The sequence below is a fragment of the Tachypleus tridentatus genome, chromosome 3, assembly GCF_004210375.1.
Source record: "Tachypleus tridentatus isolate NWPU-2018 chromosome 3, ASM421037v1, whole genome shotgun sequence".
Classification (NCBI taxonomy): domain Eukaryota; kingdom Metazoa; phylum Arthropoda; class Merostomata; order Xiphosura; family Limulidae; genus Tachypleus; species Tachypleus tridentatus.
Genome location: NC_134827.1, coordinates 32,457,850 through 32,478,308, shown reverse-complemented (window position 1 = coordinate 32,478,308; position 20,459 = coordinate 32,457,850). Strand labels below are relative to the sequence as shown.

The window sequence follows — 20,459 nt, the reverse complement described above, 5'->3', positions numbered from 1 at the left end:
CAAGTATTATATCTGTATTAACGTCTTTCGTCACACATCATACTGTAGGTGTGTTATCATACTTATATATACAAGTATTATATCTGTATTAATGTCTTTAGTCACACATCATACTGTAGGTGTGTTATGATACTTATATATACAAGTATTATATCTGTATTAACGTCTTTAGTCACACATCATACTGTAAGTGTGTTATGATACTTATATATACAAGTATTATATTTGTATTTATGTCTTTAGACAAACATCATTCTGTAGTTGTGTTATAATACTTATATATACAAGTATTATATCTGTATTAACGTCTTTAGACACACATCACATAACTGTTGTCTCATAATTTAGATACATAAGTATTATTGTATTAATTAAGGCTTTTATATTGTTTATTGTATATTTATTTATACTCATGTATGTTGGTTGTGTTTATGTCTCTGTACATACATTATAATACATATGTATGGTGGTTGTGTTTAGGTCTGTGTATATACATTATAATACATATTTATGGTGGTTGTGTTTAGGTCTGTGTACATACATTATAATACATATGTATGGTGGTTGTGTTTAGGTCTGTGTACATACATCATAATACATATTTATGGTGGCTCTGTTTAGGTCTGGGTATAGACATTATAATACATATGTATGGTGGTTGTGTTTAGGTCTGTGTATATACATTATAATACATATGTATGGTGGTTGTGTTTAGGTCTGTGTACATACATTATAATACATATGTATGGTGGTTGTGTTTAGGTCTTTGTACATACATTATAATACATATGTATGGTGGTTGTGTTTAGGTCTGTCTACATACATTATAATACATATGTATGGTGGTTGTGTTTAGGTCTGTGTATATACATTATAATACATATGTATGGTGGCTCTGTTTAGGTCTGGGTATAGACATTATAATACATATGTATGGTGGTTGTGTTTAGGTCTGTGTATATACATTATAATACATATGTATGGTGGTTGTGTTTAGGTCTGTGTACATACATTATAATACATATGTATGGTGGTTGTGTTTAGGTCTTTGTACATACATTATAATAGATATGTATGGTGGTTGTGTTTAGGTCTGTCTACATACATTATAATACATATGTATGGTGGTTGTGTTTAGATCTGTGTATATACATTATAATAGATATGTATAGTGGTTGGGTTTAGGTCTGTGTACATACATTATAATACATGTATGGTGGTTGTGTTTAGGTCTGTGTACATACATTATAATACATATGTATGGTGGTTGTGTTTAGGTCTGTGTACATATATTATAATACATGTATAGTGGTTGTGTTTAGGTGTGTGTACATACATTATGATACATGTATGTTGGTTGTGTTTTAGTCTTTGTATATACTCACCTGAAATGGTTGTTCAATAGATCTTAGATTTGTGTTACACCCATAGGGGGCGGAATACAACTGACTGTGTAGTTGTTTGATTTAGATATAATCAAAAATTAAATTGGTTCAAAATGTCTTCACAATATTTTGTTTAGGACCAACCGTATACTTACTGTCGCCCTGTTTATATATGTATTTAATATCTTTTAAAACCATGTTTTAATTTTTGATGTTCTGTGTCTTCCTCGAGATACGAGATTTACATGCCTGAAGACAAACACTGGGGAATGGAATATCCAGATGGAACATGGAGTGGAATGATTGGAATGCTCCACAACAACGTGAGTTCATCTTTTATCATAACGAGATGTAAGGAAAAGAATGTTTGATGAGAATAATGAAAAGAATAAAAGACGAAAAATTTGAATTTGAAAGTAAAATATCTCAATGTAGGCTAGTAATGTGTGTACGGATATCTGATAATATCGAGAAAAAGGGTTACTGTTGTGGATTCAAGTTAACGAATCTTGGGCCTAGGTTAATGTACTGAGCTATCGATCTGAAGGTCCTGAGGTCCGTGCCTGCGATATGTCGTTGAAAACAATTTGCGGTTTCAACAGCGGTCGCGTTGTAACATAACAATAAATCCTTTTATTTTTTTAATCAGTATCAACCCTGCAAGCTGCAAGTTTGTTGATAACTAGTCAACAGTTACAAATTAGGTTACAGCTGTGAATGAAACCATTGTCTCGCCCTGGCACTGAAATCCGTATGTCGACCAAGATTATGTTCAGGGTAAAAATAGTTAGCAGGGGCGTGATTTGTCCTGATGGGGAAGCAAAGGCGTAAAAAATGGATTAAAAATAAATAAATAAAAAATATACATGACAGCCAATAAAGATAAAATTAATTATTTGTAGGCATTAATCGTATTTAATATTAAGAACTTTCAATTAAAGATAAAAACAAGACATCCGACTACTTACTGTATATATATCTTAATACCATCTTTCTTTATAATATGTTGATTAATGTTTTAACATGTATCTATTCCTGTTTTTGTTGTGTGTTTACACAATTATTTTATGTTGGCTATTTGGTTGAAATTCAATGTAACTAGGCCTACAGGCCCGGCATGGCCAGATGGGTTAAGGTGTGCGACTCGTAATCTGAGGGTCGCAGGTTCGAATCCCTGTCGCACCAAACATGCTCGCCCTTTCAGCTGCGTGGGCGTTATATTATGACGGTCAATCCCACTATTCTTTGGTAAAAGAGTAGCCCAAGAGTTGGCGGCTGGTGTTGATGACTAGCTGCCTTCCCTCTAGTCTTACACTGCTAAATTAAGGACGGCTAGCGCAGATAGCTCTTGTGTAGCTTTGGGCGAAATTCAAAACAAACCAGCACTGCTTCTGTTGCGTCCGTGAATGGCCTTTAATGGTTAGGTAAGGTGTTTGTTGAATATTGTGTACGAACGATATAACTTTTGGCTTTGTTTTAATTGTATTAATAAACAAAATAAACGTATTAAGTTTTGCACATTAAGGTCAACGTGACTGGTCCGTTGTTTTCAGGAAGCAGACGTTGCCCTTGGGCCATTTGCTACCACATATGCTCGGTCAAAAGTAGCTACGTTCACCTCAAATCTCGCCACTGGCTACCTGGCAGTCATGGCGGGCAGGATGAAAAGAAAGACTACCAACGTTTTTGGCTACATTCTGACCTTTGACTGGCAGGTAACGAAACTTTTGATATACTCTAATATGATAAGTAAAAATATTTATCGTGCTTAGAAAAAACCCAGTCAAAACTTGGTTGTTTCTTTGGGAATAACGTTAATATACGATTTTCCTTTTAAGTTTTATATATTATCACTTCACCCATCCAGTGGTTCAGCAGAAAGTCTTAGGGCTTATAACACTAAAAATTTGGGTTTGATACCCACATTCAGCACAGCACTGGTAGCTTAAGAAGAAACAAAAATCTTTTTTGACAAATAAAAATGTAAACAAACTTTAAAATTCAAAAGCAGCTAAAGTGGGATAAAAAATACACCATTTTATAATCAACGCTTTGCTGTGGTTAATGTGGCATTGTCAGGTATACAACCAATTGGTAACGTCAGCCATATGACGTATTTATATTTTTACCCAGGAAAATAAGATTAATATAACAATTAAAAAAAAATTACAGTGTAGAATGTATGGACTGTAAAAAGTTCTATATAAGGGGTGGCAGGTAGAAATGTAAGTGTTATAATAGCAGAACGTGAACATGTTACTTCACATGTCTACTAAACGTTGTACAGATCATTGTAATGAAAATACAACTGTTAATATTATTTGTCGACTATGTAATATTAATAAATGTGAAATAAAAAAGCCATTTTAATAAAGGAATACGAACCTTTAATAAATAAAACACAAGAAGCAGGTTTTTATTTATGTTGTTTTTAAATGATGCATTATTGTCTGTTCCACTTTAGCATTTTTTGAATTTTAGATTCGATAAAGAAATGTTTTTTTTACGAAAACCACAACGAAATATAACAAGTTCGACAAACAAAAAGTAAAATGTCTCAGCTGCAACAAACTATATGCAGAAATAGCCCTCCAATCAGATTATGTGTAAAGTATAATGTAGAAATAACCCTCCAATCAGATTACTTGTAAAGTATAATGTAGAAATAACCCTCCAATCAGATTACGTGTAAAGTATAATGTAGAAATAACCCTCCAATCAGATTATTTGTAAAGTATAATACAGAAATAACCCTCCAATCAAATTATGTGTAAAGTATAATGCAGAAATAACCCTCCAATCAGATTACATGTAAAGTATAATGCAGAAATAACCCTCCATTGTTTGTTTGTTTTTTGGAATTTCGCACAAAGCAACTCGAGGGCTATCTGTGCTAGCCGTCCCTAATTTAGCAGTGTAAGACTAGAGGGAAGGCAGCTAGTCATCACCACCCACCACCAACGCCTGGGCTACTCTTTTACCAACGAATAGTGGGATTGACCGTCATGTTATAACGCCCCCACGGCTGGGAGGGCGAGCATGTTTGGCGCGACTCGGGAGCGAACCCGTGACCCTCAGATTACGAAGCGCACGCCTTAACGCGCTAGGCCATGCCAGGCCCTAAATAACCCTCCAATCAAATTATGTGTAAAGTATAATGCAGAAATAACCCTCCAATCAGATTACATGTAAAGAATAATGCAGAAATAACCCTCCAATCAGATTACGTGTAAATAAAAGGTTTTGGAAAAACTAATTTTTCGACGTCGTCTTTAGACTTACAATTTTCATTGCGTTATAAATTTCATTAAGAGATTGTTTAGTCATAAGTTACTCACTCATTTCCTACAATGGAGAGCAACTTAGTAAAAAGAATCAATAATACTTCGGTGTTGGCTGTCGGTTTTTCTAATTACACATAGTTTCTACCTAGTCAGTCTAATCTTTAGTGCCACTGCTGTTGCCAGCCGACAATGTACATAATCCATATATTTACTTAGTTATTGGAGCTGAGTGGAAGTGTTTTCTTGTAACACGTTACAAAACGACAAGGACCACAAGGGAACCATCTTTTACATAAATGTTAATTAATCTATTTTTTAATCTAATGAAATACGGTTGTTTATGTTTTGATACAAGAAAATAGATATATAAGATATTGGTAAATTTTTACGTAAACCGTTATTACTAGCGCAGATAACCCTCGTATACCTTTGCGCGAAATTAAAAAAACAAACCGTTGCTCCTCGCAATAATATTTATACATTCGAATGGTGTATAATGCATCGAACTATGGATCTAACGTTCAGATTTCGTGTCCTGTTACCGTGAAAACACTATGGATTGTGGGTACGTTCAAATTATACTGTTTAATCTAATGAGAGCATCCTAAGAGTTGGAAGTGGGTGGTGATGACTAGCTGCTACCTTCCCTCCAGTCTATAATTTCAAATGTAGCGATGACTTTCGTGGTTCTGCTCAGAATCGTATAAACAAACTCTCTTTTGAAGTCCCCCATTGGCCATATCGCTAGAAATCGGGTTTCGATACCCGTGGTAGGCAGAGCACCGATAGCCCATTGTGTACCTTTGTGCTTAATTACAAACTAACAACTCTTCCTCAAAACGACTTCTATAGCTGAATGTAATTTACAGTTTAGGTTAGGGGCGCTCGACTCGTAATCTGGAGGTCGCAGGTTCGAATCCCCGTCACACCAAATTTGTGCTTTCCTTGTGGGCGTTATAATGTAACGTTGCTAAAAGAAGAGCCAAGAGTTGGCGGTGGGTGGTGATGATTAGTTGCCCTCCCTCTAGTCTTATACTGCTAAATTAGTGTAGCTTTGCGGGATAGGGACCTGGCATGGCCAAGTCACTTCTGAGAACAGTGAACTAAAATCAGATAAGTCTTGAAATTTAAAAGTCGTAAAGTAACATTAAAGAAAATATATCACGACAAGTGTAATTTTATTTATACATAAACCAATAAAAGATCTTCCACTAGCTATAAAGTGAAGCGCTTCTTTCGCAATGATTTAAAAAACACGAAAACGACTAAACATTTTCTTCAATAACTTTAGTGTTTGGTAAAACATGATCACAAAAAAAAATTGTTGCGTGCTAAATTAATAGCAAGAAAACAACATTTTAGTAAGTAGATTTAACAAACTTTAGGCCCGGCAGGACCAAGTGGTTAAGGCACTCGACTCGTGATCCGAGGGTTGCGGGTTCGAATCCCCATCACACCAAAGATACTCGCTCTTTCAGCCCTAAGGACATTATAAGGTGACGGTAACCCAAGAGTTGGCAGTGGGTGGTGATGACTAGTTGCCTTCTCTCTAGTCTTACACTGCTAAATTAGGGACGGCTAGCGCAGATAGCCCTCGAGTAGCTCTGCACGAAATTCAAAATAAACAAACAAACAAACTCCCCTTCTGTCTCGCATTTAATGATACTGGAATTAGTCTGAGAGTTAGTTTTTTGTTTTGTTTTGGAATTTTCCATAAAAGCTATGGGAGGGCAATCCGTCTCTGATGTAGCAGTGTAAGACTAGAGGGAAGGCAGCTAGTCATCACCACCCACCGCCAACTCTTGGGCTGCTCTTTTACCAACGAATAGTAGGATTGACCATAACATAATAACGACCCAATGGCTGAAAGAGCATGTGTGATGGGACGGAGATTCGAATCCGCAATCCTCTGATTACGAGTAGAGCCCCATAATCACCTGGCCATGTGGGGCCTCTGAGGTTTAGGCTAACTGCAAAAGGGTCAATGAAAAAAAACTGAAGTAATATCTAGACCCTTCCGTCACCTTATAAGCTTGTTGAACAGCGAATGGTCAAGATAATATGTCATAGAATGGTAAAACAGTCAGATGTTAGTTTTTTTACATGAATTATACTTCCTACATGTGTTCAACAGTGATCTTCTCTGAAATACCGTTTGGTAAAACATCTAGATCATACATCTGTTAAAGTTCATCATTGATATGTTAATTAAGTGTGATCGTGATGATGATATCAGAGGGTACAATGTCTAGATGTCAGGTCTGTTGAAGATGTTTAATCTGTAGATTTGAACCATATGTTTACCGAGAGATGGCAGCACTTTTAACTTGCTGAAAATTAATTTTTGAGCCTATGATAACCTACCGACAAACTTCCGTTTGTCGAATTTCACTTTAATAGTTTGATCATTGATGTGTATTTTTTTGTCTGTAGGTGTGGTTTATCTTGATAATAGCCATGCTGGTGATGGTTTCTTTGTCTTTCTTCGTCAACACCATTACCGACCCAAAGTACAGGTCGAAGCCGATGATAAGGAAACAGATTGGAGAATATATCTGGTTGTTTTACAGTTCCATATTTTGCGAAGGTTTGTTAAGTATTTTGTTCTTACTAGAAAACTAAATTATTTTTCAACGTTAAGATGGCTAGTGACTTGTGATTAATTGAATATTTATTTACTAAACATTTTATCTCACACATCCTAAGGTTTAAATTCTTCTTCAGCTGTTGTCAATAACACAATCCCATTATATTTATATTTTCCCTTAGCAACCATGCATACTGCAAGTACCCGTTGTATTTACCTTATATCATATCAATAACACTATGTAACACAAATATTGTTTCTGGATAGTATGTGTTATTTCTTAATTGCTTATGTTGTAAAAGTACAGAAAATGACCATTATTCCTTTCAAACTTTGCTTTTGTGACCTGGATAATGCAATTTACAAATTAACCTATTTTCTACGTAAAAACGGACAAATTTGCACATTTTCATTTACATAAGGTCTGAATAAAACAACATATGAATCAAGATTTACATGTATTTATACTAAGGTTATACAGAAATGAATAAAAATGTTTAGAAGTGAGTAGTTTTTTCAAGATTTGCGACTGTAATATAAATCACTTTTACGTATTAGCTCCCAAACATAGTCATCCATCATGTTTTCGTTATACGCTTCTTGGTAGTGACGTTCAAAGTCCAGTACATCTTGATGGAAGTGCTCGCCTTGCTCCTCTGAGTATGCTCCCATTTTCTCCTTGAACTTATCAAGATGAGCGTCAAGGACATGGACTTTCAGGGACCTCCTGCAGCCCATTTTGCCGTAGTTCTTCACCAGAGCCTCAACCACTTCCACATAATTTTCGGCTTTGTGATTGCCCAAGAATCCCCGAACCACTGGACAAAGCTGCTCCAAATTTTTTCCTTTCTACTGAGCTTCTTGGGAAATTCTGTGTACTCCAGGATCTTCTTTATTTGTGGTCCAACTAAGACACCAGCTTTGACCTTTGCATCAGACAGCTTAGGGAAGAAGTCTCGAAGGTACTTGAAGGCTGCAGACTCCTTATCAAGAGTTGTGACAAATTGTTTCATAAGACCCAATTTTATGTGCAATGGTGGGAACAACACCTTCTGGAGGTCCACTAGTGGCTCACAATTGACATTGTGCGTCCCCACAGAGAACTCAGTCCGTTGTGGTCAGTGCTTCCTGTTGTAGTGTGCTGTGGTGTCCCAAAGGCAAAGATAACAGGGAAACGTGGTAAAGCTTTCTTGGAGACCCATTAGGAATGCCACTATTATGAAGTCTCCAATAACATCCCAGCCATATTCATCATACTTCTAGGCTTCTAGCAAGGTCTTGACGCTGTTGTATTCCTCTTTGACAACAGAGAAACTTGGTAAAGCCTCCTTGGATAGGTCTATGTGTTCACTTAGGAAGCTGGAAATAAACTGAAGTTTTGAGCCCCTGTATATATATATTACTATGGAAAGATCTAGAAAATTCTAAAAGGTTCATGAAAACTCTTGTAAGTTCGAGAAAATTCTCTATTAGCTACTCAGCACTGAATCTACATGGAATGTTCTGGAAAATGGATAAATTTGAAAATTTCATTACTCAGGTCACAAAAGCAAAGTTTGAAGAGAAAAACATGTCTTTTCCATTTACTTTAGGCCAAACAACTGGGAAATAACACTTTCTGTCCAGGAACAAGAAAAAGTAAAATTTTGTTACATAGTGTATTTTATATGGCATGAATTTTGTAATATTTACAGTTACCTCCCGCTACCAAATATTCTAAGGTATTTGAAAATTATACTTTAATAACTTATACAAATAATCATGTCTTATTAATGAAACAAATCACTCCTTTTCTTTATCACCATAAGACCCTGAATTAAACGAAAAATATCTATTGGTTTAATAAATCTTATGAAGTGAAAATATTTGTACGTCTTTTGGCCTTATTGATTTTTTACTTCTTTGTTCAGAATTATACAAAAATTTGGTAAGAGTTTGTTTTGGCAGATAAATGTTTTGATATTTTCAACAAGCCTCATGTGAAACCGTCAGCTTCTATCAAAGTTAGAAAGTGATTCATTAATATCTCTCTTTACACATTTATATTTAGGTTGCTACAGATGTTACCATGTTGCCACGTACAGTCATTATCTATCTTACAGCCGTACACATTGACAACAACTCTATGGCGTAGTTTTCATTCCAAATCCGTCTTAAGGCCATCATGTAAAAAATACACCACTGTTCTCTGCTTGATTCTCAATAACCATCTAGTGTATGATGATGACAATTTTACAGTGCCTGTTCCACATCTGGCGACTTCACATGAAATAACGTGAATATGTGTTTCATTCTCCAAGTATTGAACGGTTGAGTCGAAGAAGCAACTTATGTACGTGTCACTTTGTCTTTTAAAACACATGGATAGCCTTTTCCATTGACATTTTATTCGTGGTTTCTCGCCTTTTACAAGACACCGCAATTTGTTTAGAACTACCGGAGTACAACTTGACAGGTCTCTTTCTGGGTGGTCCCGTTTTCCCCAAGTTGATCCATATTTCTTGTTTTTCAACTTTATTAAGTACAAATGATATCTTTTTTTTTTGTCTTAGAAATTATAAATGCTCGATCTCAATACATTTGTATAATCTAAGTATACAAATATTTTGTTGGTTTGTTTAGAATTAACCACAAAGCGACACAATCGATTTGCTGTGCTCTGTCCACCTTGTTTCCAGCTGTGTCAGTCCGTCGTGCTCCTGGAGGGCTAAATATTTTGTATTGAAAACGGCTGTTAGCTACACCTTCCTAAAAGCGATCAATTTCCGGTCGCACCACACTACCTTCTTAATACCAACCATTATGAAAATGTGGTTATGTTACAATTGTTCCACTGCGACTTCATACCAGCACTAAATGCCAAGTGGTTTTCTGTTTTAAATTTTAAAATATTCCGTATTCAACCTTATCTATAGCGTGATTTATGTCTAAATATTTTACGGTACAAAAATCAGTTGTAACAAATACATCTAGGAAATTTTAACCGAACAAACACAAATTAAGTCAGATATAATATGGTTCAAATATGATTTGTACATTTTCCTATATTTCACCTATAAGTTCTTAAAATTGTCAGTTTGTGATGTTTCAACACATCCGACCGACTAGTAGTAATAACCGGTCAATTAATAACCACGTGCTAACACTCTTAGTATAATCTTATTGTGATATTTAAGACATTCCTCTTGATTGTACCAGTTCAGAGTCAGTGATAAACGTATTTCTTACATTGTTAGTATAATCTTATTGTGATATTTAAGACATTCCTCTTGATTGTACCAGTTCAGAGTCAGTGATAAACGTATTTCTTACATTGTTAGTATAATCTTATTGTGATATTTAAGACATTCCTCTTGATTGTACCAGTTCAGAGTCAGTGATAAACGTATTTCTAACATTGTTAGTAGTGTTATTGTGATACTTAAGACATTCTTCTTGATTGTACCAGTTCAGAGTCAGTGATAAACGTATTTCTAACATTGTTATTAGTGTTATTGTGATATTTAAGACATTCTTCTTGATTGTACCAGTTCAGAGTCAGTGATAAACGTATTTCTAACATTATTAGTAGTGTTATTGTGATACTTAAGACATTCTTCTTGATTGTACCAGTTCAGAGTCAGTGATAAACGTATTTCTAACATTGTTATTAGTGTTATTGTGATATTTAAGACATTCTTCTTGATTGTACCAATTCAGAGTCAGTGATAAACGTATTTCTAACATTGTTAGTAGTGTTATTGTGATAGGTCTGCATTGAAAGCTAAAGACACTTTGGGTTTTTTAGTGTTATCCACTTCATAACATCTAGTTTTGGTTAATCTGCTGTTCATAATTTGTTAAGTGATATTATGTGGCCTTCAACTGTATTGTATCTTAATCCTTATGACCAAGAGATTTAACATCAGAAGTTATTAAAATGATGTAACTGTAAACTTAATCAGCTTTTGTTTGCTTCAAATTTTATTTTTCTATTTTAGTGTTAGAATGTGTATTGTTATTACGCTTCAAGTATAATGTTTTATGGTTTATCATTTGGAACAACAGAACAAAAACCAGGTTTCGTGTAAGTGAGCGATTTTAGTTTGAAGACATAACTTTTCAATGAGTTAATAGTATTGTAGTAAAGACACCAATTTATTAAATGATGTATGTTGTAGGTTTCATCCTCTGAAAAAAACAAAACAAAAACCTAACACTATATATGAAATGCGCCACCTGATTTCTTCTCTATAGATCATCCAGTTGATATTATTTTAATTAATAAACACGTCTGTTTTATAATTTTTATTATACATATCAAACATTTCTTTTTTGATGGGTTTTTAGCTTCACCCAAGCTTCCAAACACTATCTCAGGACGCCTTCTGGTGGCAGTATGGTGGTTAGGAATTATTGTTTTAATGAACGCGTTCAGCGGACATATGAAGGCCAGCATGATGGTGAAGGCAGACTTTGACAGAATCGATTCTCTGAAAGACTTGGCACTGAAGTCGACAGTAGTTCCTCTCGTATGGAAAGGGACTGCTTACGAGTCTTACCTGGAAGTAAGGTGTAGGATATGTTAAGTTAAATAGTTACGTTTAAAATGAAAGGTTTTTATATTTCTCAACTAAGTTAAGTTATTTTTACACTTCGTTAAGAAATCAAGCAATTAATTATTGGTTAACGTATCGTATCAAAATGTGTTTTTGTTAGTAATTCGACCTCTTGTAGTAAACCATATTTAACAGTTTGCGAGGAGAAATATCTACCTTTTGCCCGACTTTTGAAAACTTGTTAAACTTGCTTTATATTTTACAATTTTTCTTTCTTAACTCAAGAATACCGTACATGTATCAACGTTTAGATCGAAAATAAGTTCCACCGTTGACAGGTTACAGCACTGTCAATTATACTTGTACGGGAATAAAAATATTAGTTTTTTAAAAATTATTATTTGTACATACTTGTGTTAAACGTGCATTAGTAGGTTAAGAAATGGACATAATGCATGTAAAAGAAAATACAAAACTATATAGAAAACCCTTAGCTATTAAAACGTCGTATCAAATATGGATATTTATTTGTCTGACACAACTGACATTCACATCAACTAGGGATACTTTATCTAACATAATTGACATTCGTATAAACTAGAGAGATTGATTTATCTGACATAACTGACTTTACATCAACTAGGGAGACTTTATGTAACATAACTAACATTCCCATAAACTGGGAGATTGATTTATCTGACATAACTGACATTCATATCAACAGGGAGACTTTACCTAACATAACTGACATTCCTATAAACTGGGGAGATTGATTTATCTGGCATAACTGACATTCATATCAACTAGGGAGACTTTACCTAACATAACTGACATTCCTATAAACTGGGGAGATTGATTTATCTGACATAACTGACATTCATATCAACTAGGGAGACTTTACCTAACATAACTGACATTCCTATAAACTGGGAGATTGATTTATCTGACATAACTGACATTCAGATGGTACAGACAAATAAATGGATTAAACGTTCGGATCTTATTAATCGATATAATGTGAACATTTGATTATTTTTAAAATGAGATTCCTTGGTGGGTCAGTGGTAAGCTTACGAACTCACAAGCTAAAATCCGGGGTTCGATTTCTTGTGGATAGTGTAGATAGTCCACTGTAACTTTGCGCTAATAAAAATAACAAACCTCTTTATGAGGTGATATACAATTTATTGGTTTATTTTTTATATCAGTGTGGCTGATAAATTTTAAATATTCAGCTCGATGGGCTGACCAGTCGTCCAAACCGTGATGGTCAGTTTACTGTTTCAAAGAGAAATCAAAGCGTACTGTGATCGCAGTTGGTTAGTCTCAAAGACATATTCATCTGAACAGATGTCACGCAGTTAAAGATGCAATATTCGCAAGTGTACAAACCTCCACCAGTTACGGAGGCATAGAACTGTGTAACTGAAGTGTTTGTTAACTGAGAAAAGGAGTGACAAACATCACTGTCAGGATAACAGTGTAGAGAAAGAAAAGAGGGATAATTAACACCTAATGAAACTGTGACCAGTAATCCAGCAAACAAACTAGGAAGTTTGCATTTAACACCATTTGTGTTACTAATAACATTTATCAACACCAGGGCTTAAATGTCAACATGTGGACAAGATATACAAGGACGTTCTACTTGACAGTTTCACGAGAGTTATGGGGAGACTCTGGAATTTCAGAGATAATCATTTAGTTAAAAACACACCTAACTTAACACTGATGAACCATTCCAACAAGACCAGAAAATTCGATCAAATGTTTCATTGTTTCAAACAGATAAATATATCACTATAGAGGTCTGAATTCGTTTTATCCATAAAGTTTATTTCTATTCTGGAATCCGATAGCGAATAAAGCTCCACCTATATTTCAGTACTAAACAAAATCTTTTATTTATTTTTGCTTCATTTGTTTCTTTGTAGTTAAGCACAAAATCACACAGCGGGGTACCTGTGCTGAGTCCTCCAAAGGTATCGAAACCCGGATTTTACCGTTGCAAGTCCGCAAACTTTCTCTTGTGTTACGAAATGGAGTTTCTGCTCATATTAACATAAATATACTCGGTTAGAAATTAAAACATTGTAAAGCCTTGACACTTACATTTTTCTGACCTACACTGACCTTATCTTGTGCTTTTGGTCATCAATATTGCTCTGAGAAAAAAAGTGATGACCATCTGGACATCATTGAAGGACAACATCTCCATGACCAATAAGTGCACCAAGGATTTTCTTAATGTCTTCTTCATATATTATAGTATATAACATCGACGTAAATATCATAATGACCCAATTGATTGCTTTTAAAAAGTCCTTCAAGGGTGTAACGTGCAGTTGAATGTAGGATATCGTTTGATATCAGAATTTTAAAGTTAGTTTTGAGAACATTCCTTCTATATTTCTATTCTGTTGTCCCGGTCATCATACCAGAATATTCAGAGATTTTGAGAGTAATACGTGTTTGTTTGTTTTTTTTTATAGCAAAGCCACATCGGGCTATCTACTGAGCCAACCGAGGGGAATCGAACCCCTGATTTTAGCGTTGTAAATCTGTAGACTTACCGGTGTACTAGCGACAGTCTTGAGAGTAATAATGCATTGACTATTTTGTCGAAGTGCGACCATAACTTACAAAACGGAATGCTATAGTATACTTATGTGTAACTCAGTTGTTTCTCTTAGTATAGGCCCGGCATGGCCAAACGTGTTAAAGCGTGCGACTTGTAATCTGAGGGTCGCGAGTTCGCATCCCTGTCGCGCCAAACATGCTCGCCCTTTCAGCCGTGGGGGCGTTATAATGTGACGGTCAATCCCACTATTCGTTTCTAGAAGAGTAGCCCAAGAGTTGGCGGTGGGTGGTGATGACTAGCTGCTTTCCCTCTAGTCTTACACTGCTAAATTAGGGACGGCTAGCACAGATAGCCCTCGAGTAGCTTTGTGCGAAATTCCAAAACAAATAAACAACAACAAAACTCTTAGTTTACTCGGTGAACGGTTTTAAACACGTCCGTCAGTAGATACAATGAAGGTAATGTGTTTATTTATAAACACTTTCTGAGCGCTTGTAGAAATCTTTGGTTCATGGTTTTTGTTTCGTTACAATTACTAATAACTGAAACTATAATAGGACAGTTAACGAAAAACCTTTTTTAAGAACAAGAAGTACGTGTTGGGATGGCTAATATCAAACCTTCAGAAACAATGTAAACAATATAGTAAGGATGGTGTTTGTATCATTCCTACATAATATCACAGGCACACTGTAGTAGAACGTTAACAGACAAAATTAGGTTAAATTAAACTGTTTCATTATTATTATTACTTACACTTAACTTTTGAAGTTGTTTTGGTGTTTTTTTAATGCAGTGTTTCAATAGATATAGAAGGGTTTTATTTATAACCAAGTTCTAAAGTCGGTGAGGATCAAACACTAATATTTATTGTTTATCTGTTATTGGCTGGTAATTCATGTTTTACCCTTTACTTAACCGTTTCAATGAAACATCAAATTTCTGTAAGAAAGCTACCTACAAGGGGTAATGATAACATCGTCTAAACTAGAATTTTTTCTTTACTTACTACTAGTTATTACTAATACCTATAAAAACGGATACTCCGTTTGAAACTGTGTCACCTCAGTGAAGTTGACTGACACCATTGTTCTGGTTTTTGAGTTATTATGTAATAAGAGACAGAAGAATAAGAAATTCAAACTTATTACTATGATATTCACAAAGATTACCAGAACTTGTGACTCAGTTATTACATGGATATTGTTATAAAAGGTAACACTGTACATTAATGTAAAGTTATGATGACCTATTGAGAAGATACTTAAAATAACAGTTGGTTAAGAATCGGAGATATTCCGCAGTGCTGCCACCTGTTTAAATATGCAACGGTGTAGGGCCTGACATGACTTCCCATTTTGAGAGTCAGGGGTTCGAATCTATATCATTGAACATAGTTGTCTTCTGAGCTGTAGGGGCTTGATAAGGTGACGGTCAACCACACTGTTTATTAGTAAAACAACAGCTCAAGAGTTGGCGGTGGGTGGCAGCTTTCCCCTCTAATCTATCATTGGTAGTGTTAACTAGCTGCTTTCCCTCTAATCTATCATTGGTAGTGTTAACTAGCTGCTTTCCCTCTAATCTATCATTTGTAGTGTTAACTAGCTGCTTTCCCTCTAATCTATCATTGGTAGTGTTAACTAGCTGCTTTCCCTCTAATCTATCATTGGTAGTGTTAACTAGCTGCTTTCCAATCCCACTATTCGTTGGTAAAAGAGTTGCCCAAGAGTTGGCGGTGGGTGGTGATGACTAGCTGCTTTCCCTCTAGTCTTACACTGCTAAATTAGGGACGGCTATCGCATATAGCTCTCGTGTAGCTTTGCGCGAAATTCAAAACAAACCTATTGAAGAACCAAACAAACGAAACACGAAAGTATATTAATTAATTGTTTTTACGTCTTCGTGTCATTTGTTATGACTAGCTCTAGGCTAATAATGTTTTTTATTATATTTTCTATACTGTTGATTTTGATCGCACATTGTTTTCTTTTAGAAATCCACATCAACGGATATCAAACGAATATGGAAACGGGTATACGAAAACAACGGCCTCTTGTTACCTTCAGAACTTTACCGTCAAGAAAATCTCAAGGCGCTCCAGAAAGGTACCAACGTCATCATCAGTGACGTCATCACCATGAGGTACATCGTATCCAATGAATGCTCAAAGCTTCCGGAAGGGGAGTTTTATTTTGCCAAGGAGACGTTCTTTCCTCACACTTTTGTAATGGCAGTGAGAAAAAAATTACCAAAACGTATCCAGAATGGCATAAATGAAAGGTAAATGAACAATGAAGTTAGGTTTCAGTTTCCTTTTAATTAATGAACTGTAAATTAGGTCAAAGGCGCGGATTAGAGGAAAGAAGGCCCGGTATGGCCAGGTGGATAAGGCACTCGGCTCGTAATCCGAGGGACGCGGGTTCAAATCTCCGACACACCAAACATGCTAGTCCTTTCAGTCGTGGGGGCGTTATAATGTGACGGACAATCCCACTATTCGTTGGTAAAAGAGTAGCCCAAGAGTTATCGGTGGGTGGTGATGTCTAGCTGCCTTCCCTCCAGTCTTACACTGCTAAATTAGGGACAGCAAGCGCAAGTTGCCCTCATGTAGCTTTGCGCGAAATTCAGACGAAACCAGAGCTATGGAATTTAACTTGTGTAGATGAGAATGCAACTGCATTAATAACAGTTGTCCCCTAGTGGCACAGCGGCATGTCTATGGATTTGTACCGATAGAAACCAGGTTTTAATATCTGTGGTTACTGGCTAAAAGTTGGTCTTAAAAAGAGAAAACTTAAAACTGTTTTATCAAAATAACAATAATTTATACCAAAAAGTCAACATATAAAAAATACACGATTTATTTCAATCAGTTAAATGCTATCTTGCGTTCTGAGTATAAAACTAACACTTATTTCTGTACAGGTGTGACGTATAAAGGTATCATTCTAAGACTAGTGTAGGAGTGTAACGTAAAAATAATTATTTTATTTGAATATTCGCTCGAAGCATATATTCGAGAACCTCGCTAAGGGTACGTGTTAAAGAAACAAACATTGTATAACAAACGAAAGGGGAACATTGTATAATAAAGGACAATGTTAGATAATGTTCCCATTTTGTCTGTTATTAAATTCTTCTCGACTTCACGCTCCACAATGGCACAAAGGTATGTCTGCGGACTCACACCGCTAGAAACCAGGTTTCGATATCCTCGATGGGCCGAACACAGTTAGTCCATTGTGTAGGTTTGTGCCAGGCCTGGCATGGCCAAGCGTGTTAAGGCGTGCGCTTCGTAATCTGAGGGTCGCGGATTCGCGCCCGACTCGCGCCAAACATGCTCGCCCTCCCAGCCGTGGGGGCGTTATAATGTTAGGTCAATCCCACTATTCGTTGGTAAAAGAGTAGCCCAAGAGTTGGCGGTGGGTGGTGATGACTAGCTGCTTTCCCTCTAGTCTTACACTGCTAAATTAGGGACGGCTAGCGCAGATAGCCCTCGAGTAGCTTTGTGCGAAATTACAAAACAAACAAACAAGGTTTGTCCTTAATTGCAAACACACCTCATGAGCTTATTAGATGCATACCTTGTTTTATGGAAGGTAATAATTGATTCATTCAACTAATTAAGTACTCGTGTCTTTAAATGCAAAGTCAAAAGTATGTAAAAAGCGTAAATGTACCCTATTTAATGATCTGTATTTATGTCTCTTTTTTTTTTTTCGAGAACAATCCAGAAATAAACAAACCCATGTACTTCGCTCGACAGTTTCCAGTTAACAAACAGACATAATGGAAGAAATATAAAAGAACATATTACATTATGTTTTCAGAGAAACTTTTGAACATACTGTCTATCTTAAAAACTTTGTATTTGTGGTGTTTCAATACTTCCTTCTTTTTTTTGCAACAAAAGTGTTTTACCCTCCCACTAGATGTCGCCTGAGTAGAGTGTTGTACATTTAACAATATGTATGTATATAAATGTCCACTCCTTCATAAAAGCCTAAATAACTCACAAAAAGTTATGTGTAAAAAATTTCATTATCAGGAATTTTCTAAGAATAATGTAATCAAGAAATTGCTACAACAGAAGTTATTTTGTGGGCTTACAACATAGTAATTCAAGTTTGTTTGTTATTAAGCACAGAGCTTTACAAAGAACTATCGGTGCTCTGCCCGTCACGGGTATCGAAACCCGGTTTTGTATAAGTCCGTAGACATTCCATCTAGCAACTGGGGGGCTGTTATTCAACTTGTGTAGATGAACAGTGATCTTGAAAGATGTTTAGACTTAAGACGTAACTCGATGCTAAATGAAATATTACACCAGAACTTATTTTACTGACACCGTTTTCTGAAAGTAATTGTCTTCCAGTAACTTGAGAAAATATAACGCTAAACAACGAGGTTCGATACCTGCGGCGAACATATCGCAGACAGACCAATGTGTAGCTTTGTGCTGAAGCAGAAAAGTAAATAAATCGAAAATATTCTGTTGGTTAAGCAGAAAATGATGAAACAAGGTGTTCAGTAACAATTATTGATTAAGGCTTAACACAAGTCAGTTGAGTAATTTGTAAATAGGCTTAGGTGTTCGTCTTGGTGCCTTTCGGTTCACACACGTTTCAGTTCATTGTCTCATTTCTTTTCATCTTTTATATCACACAATTACTGAGTTGGAGTCTATCGATTTCTTGTTAGGTATCTTACTTTCTTCTTTCAGGTGTTTTTTTTTTTAATTTTGAAATAATGATAGCTGCACGTGCGACTTAACATCGAGAGTCTGACCACTGTGACATGCTCTTTTTCAGATTTTGTCAATGATTTCTCATCGCTTTTCTAGGATTACTGGTTATTTTTATTTATGCTACAAAATATGAAACCCTGCCAATTTCGGTGACTTATTGTGAGAAGTGTGTACTTTGTGTATTACAACATTTGTGTGAAGGTGATTTCTGTATGAATATTACCACTTTGAGAATTGTATAGTTTAATTTACAGGTACGTTTAGAGGTTCACAAAGGCCTGCTTATCTGTATGACCTCGAAGGCCTGTTTATTTGTATATCCTGAAATGCCTGTTTATATATGTCTTAAATAGTCTGTTTATCTGCACAACCTGGAAGGCCTCTTTTTCTATATGACTTGCATAGTCTGTTTATCTACATGGCCTGGACAGCCTGTTTATTTATATGACCTGTTTATATATGTATGTCTCACCTGATTATTTCTTTTGGATGATTTATTTAGATGATTGTTTTTATCCTGCTGTTTAACTCAGTAAGTAATCTTTTTAATGCACAAGTTTGGTTTTTCTTCATATGAGGGATAAATTGGTGCTAAGTGAAACTTATAGTTCACATTAATAGTTCTTTGTAGCATCTTTTATTAGGATGATCATTGTTTCCTGGTAGCTAAACTGTAAGACTGAGGACTTATAACGCTAAAATTGAGGGTTATCTGCGCCAGCCGTCCATAATTTAGTAGTGAAATACTAGAAGGAAGACAGCTAGTCATCACCACTATTTTACCAAAGAATAGTAGGATTGACGGTCACATTACAACGCACCCATGGCTGAAATGGTGAGCATGTTTGGTGGGAGAGGGATTCGAACCCGTTACCTTCAGACTGCAAATAAAGTGCTCTAACCACGTGACCATAACAGTCCAGAATTAAGGATTTTATTACCGTTAAGGACATAATAAAAGTAACATTATTTATTGGTAACTGTCCTGTTTTGTAAAGCTTCAGATTTATGAATTTTCCATTCTGGATCAGGGTTGATATATTTAGTACAGTAAGTTTTTATTTGTGACAAAAAAAGCTGTTTAAAACCAGTGTGTATGGCATAATTTAGACAAAGGCAAAAATCTGAATTACAGTCAGAAGTGTGTAACTTGTTGTGCTTAAGTACTCTTTTTACTTACGTTAATTGGCTGGTATTAAAGAGTGATAACTACTCTTCCACACGAGATGAATTACCCAATAATCCTGTCAGTGAGACAGATGCTCCAAACTTCCAACGAGTTGGAAACCCAGCATTCTCACGATCGAGGTGTACCAGCACTCAACAAATGAAATAAC

At 35.7% G+C, this 20,459-nt stretch overlaps 1 protein-coding gene and 1 long non-coding RNA gene across 2 annotated transcripts in view; one reads left to right on the top strand and one right to left on the bottom strand.

Moving 5' to 3' along the window:
* Nucleotides 1-1,572: 1,572 nt before the first annotated feature.
* Nucleotides 1,573-20,459, top strand: part of LOC143246648 (glutamate receptor ionotropic, delta-2-like) — a 20,256-nt gene continuing 1,369 nt past the window's right edge. The window contains exons 1-5 of the mRNA XM_076493705.1: nucleotides 1,573-1,708; nucleotides 2,939-3,100; nucleotides 7,103-7,256; nucleotides 11,586-11,803; nucleotides 16,369-16,655. Coding sequence (XP_076349820.1) covers nucleotides 1,631-1,708; nucleotides 2,939-3,100; nucleotides 7,103-7,256; nucleotides 11,586-11,803; nucleotides 16,369-16,655 — 899 coding nt within the window. The 5' untranslated portion in view covers nucleotides 1,573-1,630. The remainder of the gene's footprint in view (nucleotides 1,709-2,938; nucleotides 3,101-7,102; nucleotides 7,257-11,585; nucleotides 11,804-16,368; nucleotides 16,656-20,459) is intronic.
* Nucleotides 11,660-20,459, bottom strand: part of LOC143246649 (uncharacterized) — a 26,624-nt gene continuing 17,824 nt past the window's right edge. The window contains exon 3 of the long non-coding RNA XR_013026086.1: nucleotides 11,660-11,797. This is a non-coding gene — a long non-coding RNA (uncharacterized LOC143246649). The remainder of the gene's footprint in view (nucleotides 11,798-20,459) is intronic.